General features: G+C 27.5%; 6 protein-coding genes across 17 annotated transcripts; 3 read left to right on the top strand and 3 right to left on the bottom strand.

The window, feature by feature from the left end:
• Positions 1-487: 487 nt before the first annotated feature.
• Positions 488-4150, bottom strand: LOC100884092 (DNA repair and recombination protein RAD54-like okr). Of its 2 annotated transcripts, none has more exons than XM_012286152.2 (10): positions 3837-4150; positions 3397-3606; positions 3128-3318; positions 2862-3064; positions 2353-2795; positions 2013-2274; positions 1764-1929; positions 1292-1697; positions 1056-1219; positions 488-940 (listed from the first exon to the last, which is right to left on the bottom strand). In XM_012286152.2, exons 1-10 carry the CDS (start codon positions 3837-3839, stop codon positions 748-750), a joined length of 2241 nt encoding a protein of 746 aa, XP_012141542.1. In that variant the 5' UTR covers positions 3840-4150; the 3' UTR covers positions 488-747. The 2 variants fall into 2 exon arrangements, with proteins under 2 accessions (XP_012141542.1, XP_012141551.1); XM_012286161.2 differs by having other exon boundaries at positions 1292-1445.
• A 141-nt stretch (positions 4151-4291) lies between these two features.
• On the bottom strand, positions 4292-5347 carry LOC100883978 (Dihydrouridine synthase 4). The gene is made up of 4 exons (XM_076539263.1): positions 5271-5347; positions 5001-5198; positions 4398-4926; positions 4292-4309 (listed from the first exon to the last, which is right to left on the bottom strand). Exons 1-4 carry the CDS (start codon positions 5345-5347, stop codon positions 4292-4294), a joined length of 822 nt encoding a protein of 273 aa, XP_076395378.1.
• LOC100883872 (glutathione hydrolase 7) lies at positions 4681-7972 on the top strand. The gene is made up of 9 exons (XM_003699626.3): positions 4681-5534; positions 5767-5933; positions 6002-6159; positions 6222-6301; positions 6376-6648; positions 6726-7016; positions 7089-7155; positions 7233-7466; positions 7539-7972. The coding sequence occupies exons 1-9, from the start codon at positions 5501-5503 to the stop codon at positions 7747-7749; spliced, it is 1515 nt and encodes a 504-aa protein (XP_003699674.3). The 5' UTR covers positions 4681-5500; the 3' UTR covers positions 7750-7972.
• On the bottom strand, positions 7903-10321 carry nac (GDP-fucose transporter nac). Of its 4 annotated transcripts, XM_012286203.2 has the most exons (6): positions 9910-10036; positions 9322-9420; positions 8937-9141; positions 8716-8854; positions 8566-8652; positions 7903-8376 (listed from the first exon to the last, which is right to left on the bottom strand). In XM_012286203.2, exons 2-6 carry the CDS (start codon positions 9384-9386, stop codon positions 8063-8065), a joined length of 810 nt encoding a protein of 269 aa, XP_012141593.1. In that variant the 5' UTR covers positions 9387-9420; positions 9910-10036; the 3' UTR covers positions 7903-8062. The 4 variants fall into 4 exon arrangements, with proteins under 4 accessions (XP_012141593.1, XP_012141590.1, XP_012141579.1 ...); XM_012286200.2 differs by lacking the exon at positions 9910-10036 and adding an exon at positions 10182-10321 and having other exon boundaries at positions 7903-8652; XM_012286189.2 differs by having other exon boundaries at positions 7903-8652.
• On the top strand, positions 9905-16087 carry AdipoR (adiponectin receptor). Of its 7 annotated transcripts, none has more exons than XM_076538742.1 (8): positions 9905-10040; positions 11069-11343; positions 11439-11537; positions 11656-11827; positions 11924-12321; positions 12420-12584; positions 12658-12777; positions 15780-16087. In XM_076538742.1, exons 2-8 carry the CDS (start codon positions 11098-11100, stop codon positions 15882-15884), a joined length of 1305 nt encoding a protein of 434 aa, XP_076394857.1. In that variant the 5' UTR covers positions 9905-10040; positions 11069-11097; the 3' UTR covers positions 15885-16087. The 7 variants fall into 7 exon arrangements, with proteins under 7 accessions (XP_076394857.1, XP_012141643.1, XP_012141626.1 ...); XM_012286253.2 differs by lacking the exon at positions 9905-10040 and adding an exon at positions 10212-10352; XM_012286236.2 differs by lacking the exon at positions 9905-10040 and adding an exon at positions 10215-10352 and having other exon boundaries at positions 11054-11343.
• LOC100883647 (uncharacterized) lies at positions 15916-16892 on the top strand. Of its 2 annotated transcripts, none has more exons than XM_012286306.2 (3): positions 15916-16257; positions 16547-16690; positions 16759-16892. In XM_012286306.2, the coding sequence occupies exons 1-3, from the start codon at positions 15916-15918 to the stop codon at positions 16813-16815; spliced, it is 543 nt and encodes a 180-aa protein (XP_012141696.2). In that variant the 3' UTR covers positions 16816-16892. The 2 variants fall into 2 exon arrangements, with proteins under 2 accessions (XP_012141696.2, XP_003699672.2); XM_003699624.3 differs by having other exon boundaries at positions 15916-16263.
• Positions 16893-17276: the final 384 nt, after the last annotated feature.

Below are 17276 nucleotides of genomic sequence, written 5' to 3'. Positions count from 1 at the left end.
TACTCGTTTTAGGACCCCGATTACACTGACATTTACTGACCCATTAACAATTAGCAACGTGAAAACTGATGCTTTCTGTAGTGCTTAAAATTTTGCACCTCTGAAAATATTTTAACTTAAAAATATTTAAATTTAGTAATTTAATCATACGATTCCCTTAAATTGGGTGTCCGAGGCAGATGCCCCCTTTGCACAATATTAACAGCGGCACTGCTGTTGACCCTTTGTTTCCTACGCGCAACTCGTTTGAAAGCAAGCTTTCGAATGTATTGCTCGTATTAAAAACATCGCGCGTCAGAATTTTCTACTACATACACAATAACTTCATCTAATTCATATTTCTGCATGTGTACATACTACTTTTTAAAATAGGAAGATAAAATGTAATTGAACGGTTTTATATTTCAATGGAATTTTCCATTAAAAAATTATTTGTTAAATCTGCTTAACGAATAATATTTAACAAACATTTCAATCATAGAAAATATTTAAAATAGGAATTCAGTCTGTGTATTTGTTAATGCGCAGTTCTTTTAAAATAACATTCTTTTTTTAATTTTTATAACATTTTAATATGAACTACTACTTTGTACAAAAAAATATAAATATTATTATAATTATTACAAAAATAGTTATTTTGATATGTTGCTTTATACAAATATTATACGTTAACAAAGTCCAAGTAACGCTGGCAGCGATACAAAAAATGTTTCTTTATTGTAATGCAGGTGAATACCTCGCAAAATCTTATTTTACTTGTTCGTGCGATCGATGATGAAAAACGAAGGATATTCCACTAGACCAACATTGTCGTAATGATAAATCTGGTAAATTTCGCGGATTATGAGCGTGTCTCCAATCTGATAAATCTGAATTACAGTCTGACTGCACGGGTGGTCCTTTTACTTCCACACCATTAACACACCTTTTACATTTAAATCTAAAACAATATAAAAACATGAAGTATTAATTATATACAATCATAAAGAGTAACAATAGCAAATATATTGTGTTACGTGTCCCCGTTTCATTGAGCCTTTCAATTTTAAACTTACTTAGCATGAGTATCTGATATAGTATTTTCTTCCAACTTAAACAAATCTCTTAAATCGTTTAATGTAAAATGCCTTGCAACATCTTCTTCTTGATCAACGACCGTTGAACTTAATGCTTTCTTGTGTGCTTGTCTTTGAAAAATCTTTTCTTCAATGGTACCAGTCTACGATGTATATAAATATATACATAAATAACATATAATTCCAAGAATTGATTAAAAACTGTTAATACATACGCAAAGAAAACGATACACGAAACATGGCTTTTTTTGCCCATCCCTCCAAACTCTAGCCATAGCTTGATCATCGTTTGCAGGATTCCAATCAGGATCAAACATGACAAGACGATTTGCACCAATAAGATTTAATCCACAACCACCAGCTTTAGAACTAAGCATGAAAATAAAATCATTGCTATTTTCGTCATTGAATTTGTCTACTACTTTTGATCTTTTTTTAATGGTCATAGTACCATCAAGTCTAACGTAATTATAACTCCGTTTATGACATAATTTTTCAAACAAATCTAGAGTTTGAGTGTAATTAGACACCAATACAATTTTGTCTTTTGTCGTTGTTTTAATCGATGCCAATAGACAATCTAATACCATTAATTTCCCAGATAATTCTGGCAAAATTTCTCTGAAAATACAGTTCCAAAAGTAAGAATAATTTTTCATTATAATAAATAATTTTAATATTACATACTTGGTACTATAATTTGGTGGCATTAATTTTGCTGCATTTTCAAATCCATCAGACTGTTGTAATATTTTTTCGTAAACTAGATCTGGATGATTGCATAGTTTTTTTAAAAGCGTAATAGCCGAAAGTGCGGAAAGACTTTTTCCTTTTTTAGAACCGTCTGAATTTTCTATAAAAAACAAAATAAGCACATATTACTTAAAACTGAAAACTTTTCAAGAGATGAAAGGTTTATGGATGTATGTAACAAACCTTCCATTGATTTTTTTATGCTATCGCTTTGTATAAAATTTTTATACAGATCAGTTTGCAATTTTCCCATTTTTATACAAACGACTAGTTCGTGTTTTAAAGGTAAGTATTTAGAAAGTAAAGCACTAGTACGTCTAATAAGACATTTATTAACGAGGGTCACTAGTTCTGATAATCGTTCCTGGGCAAGTTTGCGTTCAGTATCCGTTGCAGCTGCATCTTGGCCTCGTAAAATTGGTATTTCAAATTTTTTTCGAAATTCCTGTAAAGTATATAAGTTATATCAAGTATCCTTCTGTAGAAAATATTTTTAATTATCTCAGATTATTAATTATCATACTTGTGCAGTCCCTAATAATCCTTGATTAACAAAATGTACAAGAGAAAAATATTCTAAGAGATCATTTTGGATAGGTGTTCCACTAAGTAGTACCCTCCTTTTAGCTTTTAAATTCATAAGTGCTTGATATGTTTGATTTTCAGAATTTTTTAGGCGGTGACCTTCATCACATAATACAAGTCCTACTTCATCTTGATGAAGAACATGTGCATGTAAGCGAAAAGTTTCATAACTGATTATTAAAATAGGATTTGCACATCTACGGCCATAAGTTTTCATAAATCCCGTAAGTTTTGCATCAATGTCTGCTTTATTTCCACCATCAATGGCTAATGGTTGAACTCTGTTTTTCAACCATTTGAATATTTCATTGTACCAATTTTTAACTAATGAACTAGGAGCAACAATAATAGCTTTCTCTATAAGTGGTTTAGCCTCAGGTCCTTCAAAATATAATAGCTGCATTAATTTAATGCTACAAAATTGTGTACATAATAATATTAAATTACCTTGTTTTAATAAAGTCCACATGAGAGTTATACATTGTAAAGTCTTTCCAAGACCCATTTCATCTGCCATAATACATCCATAAGCACCTTCTATACGTTGTCCTGTTACACATTCATACATAAACTTCACACCTTCCCGTTGATGAGGTCTTAAAATATTACATAATAAAGGATCTACTACTACATGCACAAGCTGCTTTGATCTGAAATATGAATATATTACATTCATAAGAAATAAAGGAAGATTTTAAACACTTTATACTCACTGATCTATTTTCAGCCTTTCATGTTCAGATAATTCAGGTGGTGAATACACAATAAGTGCATTGGCTTCATTAGGATCATGTAAAGGTCTACGTGGACCAGATAAACGTGTTCCTAAAGTACGTCCTGATAGTTGATAACCAGGAATAGGTATTTTAAATGGTTTACTAAGAAGCTTCTTCACTCTTTCTTCCTACAAATTTCATTGCAAGCTTATATAAATGATATGACAAGATTAAAATGTAATTATTTTTATGTTTAAAATACCTACATGTTCAGAAATTACTTCTTGTGTAGCTTGAATGTTATCGGCTGATAGAGTAACTGCTTTGTACTCTGGTATTTGTACATCTTTGATGTTACGGCAAATCTTTTTTTTCACATGGTGTACTTGTGGCACAGTTGGAGACAAAGTTACATCGTTGGATATATCACTAAGAAGTGGACGTTTGCCTTTCTGACTAGGAGCCAAGGATCGAATCTTATATGTAACAACAAATACATAAATATCACAAAATAAGTACAATAACAATCTTGCTACTGTTTTAAATGTATTCACTTATAAATCTCAAAAGTTAAAAACACATGAAGGTTACCTTTATTAAAATAACTTTTACAATATTTTAATAGTATTACAGTTAAGTTTTTAATTGAAAAATATAATTAACTTAAATAATAATCGAGTCTACAATGAATTTTACGAAACATTACCATCTTGTATTAGTAACCAAAAGTCATATAAGTCCAGCTCAAAATTCATCATCTCTTTGTAAAAAAAGAATAAATGTTGCTATTTACATTTTATTTATTAACTATGTTATTGTTTTTCTTTCCAGTAAAAAATCAACAATAACGAACTTTAGAACTTTCGCGGTTATGAAATATTACAGTTTAGTGCGCTTAGATTCAAGCGCGATCTATCGTTCATAATTGAAATTAAATTTGATTTTAATGTTTCCCACAAATTTAATTTTACGAGACAATCTGTCACCGAATAAATGGTAATTAAAATACAAGTAAATAAAATTATGGCTCTACAAATATATTTCCCAAAAAATTAACATTGAAATCATCTTCATCCTTTGCAATAAATTTATTACATTTCATATTAGGGACCTTAAAATTGCATTTAATGGGTTCAAATAATTTAGAATTGTTATTTGGTTTTATACCATAAGTATTTTCTAAAAATTCAAGTACAGCTGTTTTATTTTGTAAATTATTGAAAAATATTCTGCTCTTTTTAGGAAGTAATTTTTCTAGCATAAATACAAGATGATGATGAAAACATATAAACTGTGTAGGTATAACTGATGTAATATCAAGCCAATCTTGTATACAATCAAGGGGTGTAACAGAATGTCCAGAAAAAAGTGCTGGATTAGTTAAAATGCCTCTTGCAGCCATCACTGCTTCACAATTACTTTCCATATATAATTTTTCTGCAGTCTCTAAGTTTTTTACATCTCCATTTGCAATGATAGGAAGTTTCACACAATCTTTCACCAATCTTAAACTGTCCAAATTAATTGGTTCATTTCTCATTTCAGGAGTTCTAGCATGAACAGTAAGAAATGAAGCTCCTGCCTTTTCAAGAACTTGACAAAGCTCAATGGTTTTACGAATATCTTTCAACAATCGTATTTTCACAGATACAGTGAAAGGATTTGGAATTCGATTTTTTACTTGGTATACTAAATCCTTCACAAGATCTGGTTTTCTAAGTAAATCTGCTCCATATCCTTCTTTCAATGCCCAACGCTGAGGGCAACCACAATTCAAATCAACTCCATTGCAATACCTATTAACAAAAGGAGCTTGTAAAATCAAAACTTAATATTAATGTTTTAATTTAGCATTTTAATCAGAACTTACGGTGCAACCATCTCTGTTGCATTAAGAAAGTCATACACATTCTTTGCAGCAAATTGAACAATTACTGGTTTATCCTCATTATTTGTTGAAAATTCATTATCTCTAGCTTTTTCAGACTGTACAAATGAATCTGCCAAGATCATAGGTGTAAAACAAATGTCACAATTATATTGCCGCACTAAAGATCTGAATTGTAATCTGTTAAAGTAAGATATGTTAAACAAGCAGTAAAACAGACATTAAATTTAACATGTAACCTTTATTACTTACTTACTATATCTAACCATTGGTGCACATACTGTAATCATCTTAGGTTCATTTAACATTTCTACTATATCAATTGACATTTTGAAATGTTTGAAAGCTTTACTTCAAGTAAGAGAAACAGTTTTAGAGTATTATAATGTAAAAGCAGGTCAGATTTACAGTTAAATGAACCATGACATATATTACCTTTATATTGTCAAAGTTATTAGCTTTAATGTTTGTTGCTTAGATTAATGCGAATATTCAAGATGCGTCACAATAATTCTCGTAAGTATTATGTGTATAATTTGTTTTCATTGTTTTAAACGTTCGAATATTTTAACATAACCTTATATGGTTTTATATGACATTCCAAAAACTGTATATTATATACGATAAATGAGTATTCTTTATAATTGAATTAAATGCAATAATAAATGTTTATATAAAAATGTTTTTTATAATAATTTCAATAACCCAATATTTACCAAGGAACACTAAATTGTGTTAATTTTAAAAGGACCTACAGAAGAATGCCCTTTGACAAAGGGTAAAAGTTACAAACATAAATTAAATATGTATTGTGGAGATGGTTTAAAATTTATCATAAGCTGTTTTACTATTCTGAGCATTTCTATTACAACAACCTTAATTCTACAAATACTTTATACCAATGGAACTCCTCAGGTACATACATTTTTATTAAAAAATATCTATGAAATATAAACATTATTTAATATGCTATCTTATATTAGGATAAAGCTGGTATCCATGGTGCAGTTGCAACAGATTATACAAATTGTTCACAAATTGGTACTAAAATTTTAAGAAAAGGTGGTAATGCAATGGATGCAGCTATAGCAGCTACTATTTGTATGACAGTAGTAGCTCCGCATAAAACTGGCCTTGGTGGGTAAGTTATAAATACATATAATTCAATCAATATATAGTATATTTGTAATTGTCATGTTTTAGGGGTGGCTATATTATGATATATAACCATAAGGAACAAACAAATCCAGTTATTATTGACTTTGCAAATAATACGCTTACAGGTAAAACTAGTCTTATAATAAGTATTTTGAATGTACATAAAAGATTGATATTATCTATATTAACTATATGCTAGGTAGTTTTACACAAAATGGAATACGTATACCAGCTATGTTACGGAGTTTAGAATATGCACACAACTTAAAAGGTAAATTACCTTGGAATGAAATTATTAAACCTTCTGTGACATTAGCCAGAGATGGGTTTGTTGTATCAAAGGAATTAGCAAGTGAAATATCAAGAAATATTAACTATGAAATGATATATGGACATCTCAGTGCAGGGGATATACTGAAATTACATGATCTTAGTGACACATTAAATGATGTGGCAGAACATGGCACTGATGGTATATTATTTTTATTGTGTTAATTATAATCATGAGAACTTTTATTTTGTAATGTAGAGATACTTGTTTACTTGTAGTATTATACAATGGAACTTTGTCACAGAAACTTTTACCTGACCAAACTGAGCTCTTAGATTTATTTGTGCAACTGGCAAATTATAAACCTGATATATATTTAGCAGAAAAGTCAAGTTTTTATAAGCATACTGTGTATTATCCTCCACATATAACACAGTTAAAGTCAATAATGGAAGCATTGGAGAATCTCCAAATAACTACTGAAAATGCATCATTAATAGGAACACAAGTTCATGTAGCTAAGGCTTTGATACATTCAACTTCAATCTTAGGACAATCAAAGCAAAATGGTTTGTCATATCATGATATGTATTATATACATATTTTATAACATTGTTAATTTCATGAAATGATAATTATAGTCGAAGAAGAGAAGTATACAGGAGTTATGTCAATGGATTGGGAAGATACATATGTTTGCATTATAACGTTAGTTCTTAAAAATATTTTTTGTCAAATTTAAATAAATCTTGGCAAACGAACCTAACAACTTAAATGCGTTATAGCGGACTAAGCGCACCTTTTGGACTTGGAAATATGTCAAATGCTGGTTTTTTACTAGACAAGAGTGATACAAACAATAACTTGTCCATGCTTGTTCCTATAATTTTCCATAATGAAAAGGCAATATGTGGATTACGTGGAGTGTTTGGAACAGATGATACATTAATTATTGGACAATTATTGTACAATATTATAATCCGTCAATTAAACATTTCTGATGCTATTGAATATCCAAGGTAAAAAGCATATTTTATATTTTACACTTTGATACTTAAACATTATTTTCAAAACGAATTCTCCTTTTTCAGATATTATATTTTAACACATGGACTTGCTATAGAAAGTGATCAAAAGCATTCTGTAGATACTTTAATACGAAACCAATTGAACTTAATTGTACCACCATCACATGTTGATGCTTATTTAATATTAAAAAGCGTGAATGCAATCATAAAGAAGAAAGATTCGATGTCGAGTCATTCAGATAGCCGCGGAGGTGGTCTTTCATCAAGGTTTTAAAAATTTTTCTTCCATTTTTTATAAAGTATTATACAAAATTTTGTGTGTCCATCCAATTAACAATATATCTTTTTATACTTTTTTACAATTAATATTAGAAGAATATTAATTTTAATAACAACTTGTAATATTTTAAAGAAATAATTTTTAAAATAAAGAAATAATTTCATTTTTAATTTTTATATAGTTTATACAGATCTGTACAATAAATTTTTAAAAATTACATAGAGTATAATACTATTATATACCTAATTTGTATTTTATTTGAGGCAATGTATGTGCAAAGTTTATGTCAATTTCATTCGAATTTTTATCATACTTTCAATAGTTGTTTTTCTTCTCTATATTCTTTACTTAGATCAAGTTGTCTGAACCTAGCATACATTGCACTTGCACCAAGCACAATAAAATTACTCATCCACCACATAAATGATTTCTCTTCATTAAACCAATATGTTGCCAGAACTGTTTGCGCACAAGCTTTAGCAGTACCACTGATATTGTGTGTTAGAGGAGATGTTACTTTTATTTGAAGAGCAGTAACATAACCAATTGCAAATCCACAAATACCACCAACAATCATAGCAGACCAAAAAAATAGAGATCCAATTTTATCATAATTGTATACTGTAATATGTTCTCCATTAGCTACCATCAATGGAAGAAATATAATAACACTATATGCATTATTGTAATATGAAAGTAACCAAATATCTTGATTTACTGCTGGAAGGACTTGTTTCATATGAATGGAGTATAATGAAAGCATTAATGATCCAAGTATACCAAAAATTGTTCCTAGAACTGATAACGAACCTGCAATGTGTTCTTGGTCTACACCAAGCCAAAATCCAGTCACAATAAATGTGCAACATGCGATACACTTTATGGAAGTCCTTTGACCTATAAAATTGTAACAATTTACTGTATTTATATAACTTTCTCATGTTTTATAAAACCTCTTACCAAGTATAAGATATGTGAAAATAACATTAAATACAGTTGTTAATGAACGTCCCACATAATAAAATGCAATACCAACATATTTTAAACATAAATTGTTTGTTGCAATCATCCCAGTAAATAAAAGGGATAATGGTAATATCTATAAATATAAAAGTGCTTTATAGATTGAAAATGCATGGATATTTTGATAAATAAAATTTATAATAAATATTAAAACTTACTTTACTAAGAGTTTCCTTAGTATAAGGGTTACCATCTGGAAACTTAATGTATTCTGGGAACTCTTTTGATAATTTACTTAAAGATGCACAAATAATTAAACTTACTATACATTGGCACCATGTTACAAAAAGTGGTGCATCCAAGTTTATACTATTACTAGATAAAAGTGCTTTGTTTATAAATACTGTTAATATAGAAATTATCCTACAAAAATATTACTTATGTATAAAATATAAACTTTAAATGACCTTTTACTATATGAGAACAGTTAATAGTATCAGGTATTAAAGGAAGTTCTATGCAGAAATTTCTTCTTTTCATTCTCAAAGTTGAAAATCTTATGCAAAACTTTCTTTAAGACCTAATAATTTATTTTTGACTTACCAATATGCTACAACCACAATAGTTATATGTATGAACTTTGGTAAAATTCCAATTTCTAATGACATTGTTGTTTGTTGTTAGTACATTGATAAATGTTAACTTGAAAATAAATTCATTTTTTAATTAATAATTATAAAAATATGTATTACATTGAACACATAATATCAGAACTATTATTAATACATCTATATAATATTAATTAATTAATTATTTCTAAAACAAATTTTTTTTAAAAGATTTACAATTGCATAGTAAGATAAATATATTTATATTACTTTTTTCTATCAGTTATCATTTTGATAGGTTATGTTACATAAAACAGTGATAACTAAATGACAACTTAAATGTTATACTGCTTCAAAAACATGTTATAATGCTTCCTAATGCACAAAAGTAATTTTATTAATTTTTAACATGTTTTTAATTAACAATAGTCATATTTATATACAAATTCCTCTTTGCAATAGTTCAAATAAATTCTATTCGATATAGAATAACATAAACAATGTTATTTAATATCATATAATTTTCTGATGATACGATTATTATTATATATTTACGAAAAAAACTAACAAAAAATGATCTTACTGGAATTAAATTTCATGTAATTGTAAAATATAATTTAAATTAATACAATGTACACCTCCCAGCATAGTACATCTTCTGGGGAAAATAGAGATATAAGGAAACAAGCTCCACTATTCGTTGATTTGTGATTAGTAAGTTTTCAAATTTATAAACATAAATATTTGATAATTTGACACTGTGTGGATTTCGAAATTTAGATATTTCGAAACGTACAAACTGGAAAATATATGATTTGAAAAATCGTACATTTGTAAATTTTTTAGTGTATATACCATTTGTAAAATTGAAGGCAGTGATGGAAGTACACTTCCCTCCACTTATCCTTATCTAAAAGAAGTCTGCGTCGCATTTAAATGTACAAAAACCTAATATCTATAAAATAGATATGCAGTACATGTACACACACATATTTCCAATGACACATATATAAATGTTGACACGTGGTACGTAGGATTCGACTATTTTCGATTTTTGTCGTAGCGATGAAGGACTGAAATTAGTACTTGCATCAAATAATTTCTACATTTTGAAAATATGTTTTAAACTAATTGTATTCATTTACCATCAATAAATATTAAATTATGCTAGTGCAAATGTAAAGATTGAAGAATTTAATACGGGTGCGTATTAAATATGTCTTCTACTCGATCGTTCAGTCGAACTTTGTACTTACTAAATTGTTCTTGTTTCAATCTTTCATTTATTACCAAATGGACTTTTAAAGAATACAGTTTAGTACAAGTATTTTAATTTTATAGTAATTATATTTTTGAGTATTATAATAGTTTTGAATCTGAAATAGTGAAATTCCTGTATAAAAAATTGTCTATAATCATTTTTGCGTTTAATGACATTATTATCAACATTTTAATTTTACAGTAAGTTTTGTAATTAATTATATAATAAGTGGAAATATATACTATCTTAGTGTGATGACCTTAAATTGTTATTGTGTTTTTAAAATTATTCAATGCTTAGTTATATGACATTCAAATTTTTGGCTCTTAGGTTTTGCAAACTTTCAAAGCATTTTTGCTAACTAAACTTGAACTATATTGTTCAGAATAATTACCACATTGTAAATAATTTGTAATATAAGTTTTATAACTGTTAATATGAAAGTAACTGTTATTATGTTGAATAGCTTTTTATATTTTAGAAATCCAGAGTAATTAAAAATTCTGAGATATGTCGCAATACGAGGATGTAATCATGGAAGACAAACTGAGTGATGAAAACAATATAATGGATTCAGAAGTTCGTCATAGAATTCCATGGAGTGAACGTGTATTATTAAATAGCGAAGTACCAGGTTTACATGAAGTTAAGGAATTATTTGAAGATGATGATGCAAGTTGTTTAGCAGAAGAAGAAGATGGAGTTGGTTGTCCATTACCGTCAACTCCTGAAGATGATCATCTTTTGGATTGTGAGGTATACAATTACAATTTTGATTGCAATAGTTATTCTATTGATATACTATAAAATTAATTATATATTTTCATTTTTTATATTTATTTATGGCATAGATGACAGAGGTATTAAAAGCTGGTGTACTGAGCGATGAAATTGATCTTGGTGCATTAGCACATAATGCTGCAGAACAAGCAGAAGAATTTGTTCGAAAGGTAATTGTTATATATAAGTGTATTTATTAAACTACTATGATTTGAAATACCATGTCAACCAAATTTGATTAAGCTCTTTTTTATTTGAACATTTTCATGATTAAACTATTATTTAAAGGTTTGGGAAGCATCATGGAAACAGTGTCATTTTAGAAATCTTCCAAGATGGTTGCAAGATAATGATTTCTTACATGCTGGTCATAGACCACCTTTACCCTCATTTTATGCTTGTTTTAAAAGTATCTTTCGAATTCATACTGAAACAGGAAATATTTGGACTCATTTACTTGGTATGACCTATCATTTGTTTTTAAAATGTTTAATAGTTAATGATATAATATGTTATTAACTACATACATTCTTCAGTAAGTATTGTTTCATTATAGGATGTGTAGCATTCATTGGCATAGCTATATTTTTCATAACACAACCACCTATTGAAATACAGTTAGAAGAAAAATTGGTATTTGGTACATTTTTTGCTGGTGCTATTATATGTTTAGGAATGTCATTTGCCTTTCATACAGTACACTGCCACAGTGAATGTGTTGGAAAGTTGTTTTCAAAACTAGATTATTGTGGAATAGCTATGCTAATTATGGGTAGTTTTGTACCATGGCTTTACTATGGTTTTTACTGTGACTATCAACCTAAACTTATTTATTTATCTGTGGTTGTAATACTTGGTGTAACAAGTATTGTGGTATCTTTATGGGAACGATTTGGTGAACCAAGTTACAGACCATTAAGAGCAGGTGTTTTTATGGGATTTGGTCTTAGTGGTGTAAGTTGTATATTTATATTGATTGCAAAATTGTGTTATCAATTTAAAAAATTATAGTTGATAATATATTATTGTAATAAAAATTGAAATTTTTGTAGGTAATACCAGCAGTTCATTATGCCATTGCAGAAGGCTGGTTCAAAGCAATTAGTCAAGCATCCCTTGGATGGTTAATATTAATGGGATGCTTATACATCTTAGGTGCAATGTTTTATGCATTAAGGGTACCTGAACGATTTTTCCCTGGTAAATTTGATATTTGGGTAAATATAATTTTGATTCAAATACTATTGCAGTAATCAGTTTGACAAATTATTGCAATAATATCTTATTCAGTTTCAGAGTCATCAAATTTTCCATGTGTTAGTAATTGCAGCTGCATTTGTTCATTACCATGGAATAACAGAGATGGCTATGTATAGAATGACAATAGGAGATTGTACAAATCCATCACAGGTGATAGCTTTTTAATTGTGCAATGGGCATAGTTGTGTTATTGGATTTCATCTTGTATAAATTTATAAAGACTTAAAGATTCCTAAATCTTTATGTGTCAGTAGATCTGTACCATAAAAGAACTGCTGGAAACAATATCATCATGAAAATGAATGGCATAAGACTTTTCTTACATTTCATTATAATTAAAGAAGAATTACAGTAAAATTTACAAGTATAATGAAAATTTAAAATAAAGTACAATATATAATAATTAAGATTATTGAAGATTAAATTCACAGGATTTAATTGAAACTTTTTACACTTTCGTAAATTTAAATTTATAAAAACATAGTTAACATTTCATTAAATAAATAAGCTCAACGTTTCAAACGTTTGTTATTGTATTTACCAAAAATTTCAGAAGTACAAAGTAATTAATAATATAACTATTTATACTTGTTGATTTTTTATGTTTTATTTGAATAATTTATTTAAAAGATACGCCTAATTTATGTAATTAATTGCAAATGTATTAGACGTGAAACAAATGCCACATTAAAATAACATCGTTTCACTGTCCAACAATGACTTCCCCCTTTGTTTTGTGCAGTTCTCTCACTTGTAAAACAATTATAAGTACAGATATATGGCAACGAACAAAACTTAAAGTCATTAAGATTTAGGAACTAATTATAAATACAAATGATTTTGTGACATAAGCACGATAAAAATTGTAATATATTTTGAACACTGTTAAAGTAATGAAAACTATATATTGTAATGTTTGTGTGAACTAAAACATTTCAGCTTCATTTGGATCACACTTGCAACAGAAAGTAAAACGTTGTTTTTATTCTTTAGTTATATATATTCAAAATTTGTATACCATAATTTTGGCGATTTAACTTTCTTTTTCAAATATTGTTTGTCTCTATTAATTCAACTTCTTAGAGAGCACAGTATTTTGTTCTTATGTACTCATTCATATTATCATGATATATATATATATATATTTCATTGCAGTTCTGTTGATTTTTAGTGTAAAAGATGTTAAATACTTTTGTTATTGCTGTTATTAATTATAGAATCTAGTACTTATATAAAAGAATATTGTTGAACTTTTTACATAAATAATTCTTGATATTGGCAAATTAATAAAGAAGGAAATTATGCATTTCATATGTAAAATACAATTATCCTACTTTATGTAATTTCTCAAAATATATTTTTCTAAGTAAATATTGTAGTACTGATTGTGATCTGCTGGGATATATAAAAAAATATCGTTATCCAATATAATAAATGACAATCAGAATATTTACAAGTAAAGTTAAGATTTTAAAGTGTTTCCTCATATAATCTGAATTAAAAAGAAGTATCAGTCGATTAACAACAAATTTGAAATGAAGAAAGTTGACCCTGAATTTGATAAAGCTTGAATGACAATTATTGTGATTTTCTAACGTTGTTCTATTGGTATTTTGGAAAAATTCTACTCGTAACTTTTATGTTTCACGTGTAATTATTTCAATTTAAAAGTAACTTTTTGTATCTTTTGTACAGAATAATGTGTTTATAAAACACCTGTATTATATGTTCTTACAAAGTTTATATAATAAAAAGAATCATATGATATTACGTACAAAATAGAAGAATATTTATAAAAAATTTGTATATATTATTATATAAATATTTATTTGTCATTTTCTGAATTTGTTCTAAGACCATAAACCTTATAAAAATTATTAAACCCAATACAGTATTCGAGTGTGATAACAATATTGCAGAATAACAATACAATAAATATAAGTATTACTTGTAATTATAATAAATGTAATACTAATATAAAAAATTATATGCGCGACCGCTACGCGATTTAGAAATTTAGAAATCTAAAATTTTCGGGAGTTAGAGAATTTGAGCATTTGAAAATTATAGATATTGGAGATTTGATGAAATCTTTTTGCTACATTCACAAAGTGCGAATCAACGTTTCCGGTCATTAAAAATATTGAAAAACAGGAATTGTTTGATTTATAGTGTTCTAATACATTTTGATTAAACTAAAAAATACTGCATTCACTTTTTTTACGTGTTTTGGAATTAAATGATAAGCGTACATGTAAATTTAATAATTAATGTATTTAATTACATAATTAAATAATACATATATGTGCTTTCCTAAAACAGTAATATCGATATAAAAAAAGTGAAAATTTTATTATTTTACATATTAAAATACAATTGAATTAAATAATTTTAATCGTATATTTAATTTTTGCCATATTGTTATATATATCATATCAGCTACGGAAAGTATTAAAATCGATATGACTGAAAATGTCTCGATAAGACATCGATAAACACTTTCGATAAGAAACAGTTCGATACTTCTCTACGTCTTTGATATACAGTTGTATACAGTGCACTATGCAAATCTTGCAAAGCCACCTAACAGTACCAAAAAGAATGAAATGTTAAATTGTAAAAAAGAATACCTAAGATTCAAGTTATTTTTGTGCAGAAAATGAAATACAATGTCCCAGGAAGGATTATGGTCTACTTGCAGCATGAATAAATTAAGAACGAATTAGATATTTATTTAACAATTTTTCGATAAAAGAAATGGAATCATGTAACTGAATTTGCTAAACATTATGATACTTTTACGATAAGTAACTGAAAGTTATTAAAAATTAAATTTGAAAAGGTTTCAGAAGAAAACGAACAAAATAACAATATTATACAAGAAGCAAAGTTTTTGTCGAATTTTATTTTTAACAAAAATTTATTACAATGCATAATTGTTTATTTGATGTGGAATTCAAATCAATAAATACAATATTCATCTTGTTTAATTCACATTTCAGAATCCTGGATTAGTGATATGTTTATTATATATATTCTAAATACACAAAACACAGTGTCGCATATAACATTTTAATAAATTGATGCTATTAATGCACTTGTAGCACATGTTTAACGTTATGTTTTCTATATATTATGTACACTGTTTTCAGTACAAAGTAGACGAGCAAATCATATTGTATGATATGAAAATTTCAAAAAATGCAAATCTTGTTGGATCTGTTTTAAAATTATATTCTTCATTATATGAAGATTAATAATAATGAACAATAACACTTATTAATAATAATGAACAAAGTAAATATGACAGGTATCACAAATACCATAACATCCACAATGATGTTTGACAGTGTTAAAAATCATACAATGGCAACTAACATATCCAATGAAACATCCGAAGCATATGTATATTCTACAGAAGAAACTGGTAGTGCACAACAGTTATGGAATGTTTCTAAAGCCACCACATCATTAGCTAACAGTACACCAGTTTTCTTAGAGACGTCCAGCACTAGTATATACATGTCAACAACAACAGAAACATTTGATGAATTTGGTCCTCCAGAAGGGATAGAATACATTTTTGTACCACTTGGTGTAGTGGTCTTTGTTATTGTATTATCAGCTGTGGTATGGGTAGCGATATCACTCTTTATACTTACATTATAATCTCCCTTTAATCTTCATTTTCAGAAACAGAAAAAGTAATATAGAAATATTTGTTGAATCGTAATACTTGGATAAATATTTCTACGTTAGGTATTATTACCTCGTTTTACAATTTATGGTTTAGAGTTTTGTTAATCCTTATTTTGTTTTTGAAAAAAAGATGAATTTTTTTCCCACTGAACCATTTAGATATCCTTTATCCTTCAAAAAAATGCAAATATTTTGTTATTAATGTATTATATTTTTAAAGGTAATAATAATCTCCAGGAAAAGAAAATTAGAACGTTTAAGACATAGACTTATGCCAATGTATAACTTTGATCCTGGAGAAGAAGAAGAAGATGATTGGGAAACTGAATTGTTGGAAGAATGTTATAGTAATCATCAAAGACGTGTATGTATAGTAAATTAGTTTTATTATTGTTTCATGGTAGCTTTACTAATGTGAAGTTTTGATTTTAGCAAGGCTATCAATCTATGGATACAGAAGAAAATGCTGAACTTTTCGGAAATCGTTGATGAAGTATTTACAATAGTCACTTAAAATCTTTATATTACTTGAAACTTATCGAATTAAAAACTCACAATATTCATTAGATTTTTACATTGACTTAATGCTTGAACAACTTGTATATATCTTAAATTTTAAAGATAAAATACACATTCGAATGTTTTATATATATATAGAAGATACATTATGATAGATCTAATTATCAGAATTGACTTACAACGAAAGATAGTTACTTAATTTACTTTGACATAATAAATATGAAATGAATTTGTGCTTAATATCTACATTTTATAATAGAACAATATAGTGACAAACGACTAAAATTTGATTCCATCATTAGCATTGTTTATAAAACTACTATACTATAAAAACGCCCTTAAATTGCGAAGTATTAGTAAATAGCAATAGTTAATAAAGTTGTTTATTGAGAAAAAATATGAAATTTATTGGTGTTAAAAAATTTAAACTC

Source organism: Megachile rotundata, chromosome 13, assembly GCF_050947335.1.
Source record: "Megachile rotundata isolate GNS110a chromosome 13, iyMegRotu1, whole genome shotgun sequence".
NCBI classification, from domain to species: Eukaryota; Metazoa; Arthropoda; class Insecta; order Hymenoptera; family Megachilidae; genus Megachile; species Megachile rotundata.
The sequence above is the reverse complement of the archived record's forward strand: the minus strand, read 5'-3'. Positions and strand labels throughout refer to the sequence as shown.

Bases quoted from the DNA above. Each gene is read 5' to 3' on its own strand.
- LOC100884092 (XM_012286152.2), bottom strand. The intron at 2,275-2,352 runs GTATGATAATTA...TATACTTTACAG, and splicing joins GATTATTAGGGACTGCACAA to GAATTTCGAAAAAAATTTGA. The intron at 1,220-1,291 runs GTATGTATTAAC...TATACATCGTAG, and splicing joins TCGTGTATCGTTTTCTTTGC to ACTGGTACCATTGAAGAAAA.
- LOC100883978 (XM_076539263.1), bottom strand. From the start codon at position 5,347: ATGTCAATTGATATAGTAGAAATGTTAAATGAACCTAAGATGATTACA. The intron at 5,199-5,270 runs GTAAGTAATAAA...TTACTTTAACAG, and splicing joins CCAATGGTTAGATATAGTAA to ATTACAATTCAGATCTTTAG. The intron at 4,927-5,000 runs GTAAGTTCTGAT...TTTTGTTAATAG, and splicing joins GCAACAGAGATGGTTGCACC to GTATTGCAATGGAGTTGATT.
- LOC100883872 (XM_003699626.3), top strand. From the start codon at position 5,501: ATGCGAATATTCAAGATGCGTCACAATAATTCTC. The intron at 6,160-6,221 runs GTAAGTTATAAA...GTCATGTTTTAG, and splicing joins CATAAAACTGGCCTTGGTGG to GGGTGGCTATATTATGATAT. The intron at 7,017-7,088 runs GTTTGTCATATC...TGATAATTATAG, and splicing joins AGGACAATCAAAGCAAAATG to TCGAAGAAGAGAAGTATACA.
- nac (XM_012286200.2), bottom strand. From the start codon at position 9,386: ATGTCATTAGAAATTGGAATTTTACCAAAGTTCATACATATAACTATT. The intron at 9,142-9,321 runs GTAAGTCAAAAA...ATATTTTTGTAG, and splicing joins ATTGTGGTTGTAGCATATTG to GATAATTTCTATATTAACAG. The intron at 8,855-8,936 runs GTAAGTTTTAAT...TTATATTTATAG, and splicing joins CTAAGGAAACTCTTAGTAAA to ATATTACCATTATCCCTTTT.
- AdipoR (XM_076538742.1), top strand. From the start codon at position 11,098: ATGTCGCAATACGAGGATGTAATCATGGAAGACAAACTGAGTGATGAA. The intron at 11,828-11,923 runs GTATGACCTATC...GTTTCATTATAG, and splicing joins TATTTGGACTCATTTACTTG to GATGTGTAGCATTCATTGGC. The intron at 12,778-15,779 runs GTGATAGCTTTT...CACTGTTTTCAG, and splicing joins ATTGTACAAATCCATCACAG to TACAAAGTAGACGAGCAAAT.
- LOC100883647 (XM_003699624.3), top strand. From the start codon at position 15,916: ATGAACAAAGTAAATATGACAGGTATCACAAATACCATAACATCCACA. The intron at 16,264-16,546 runs GTAGCGATATCA...ATATTTTTAAAG, and splicing joins TATTATCAGCTGTGGTATGG to GTAATAATAATCTCCAGGAA. The intron at 16,691-16,758 runs GTATGTATAGTA...TTTTGATTTTAG, and splicing joins ATAGTAATCATCAAAGACGT to CAAGGCTATCAATCTATGGA.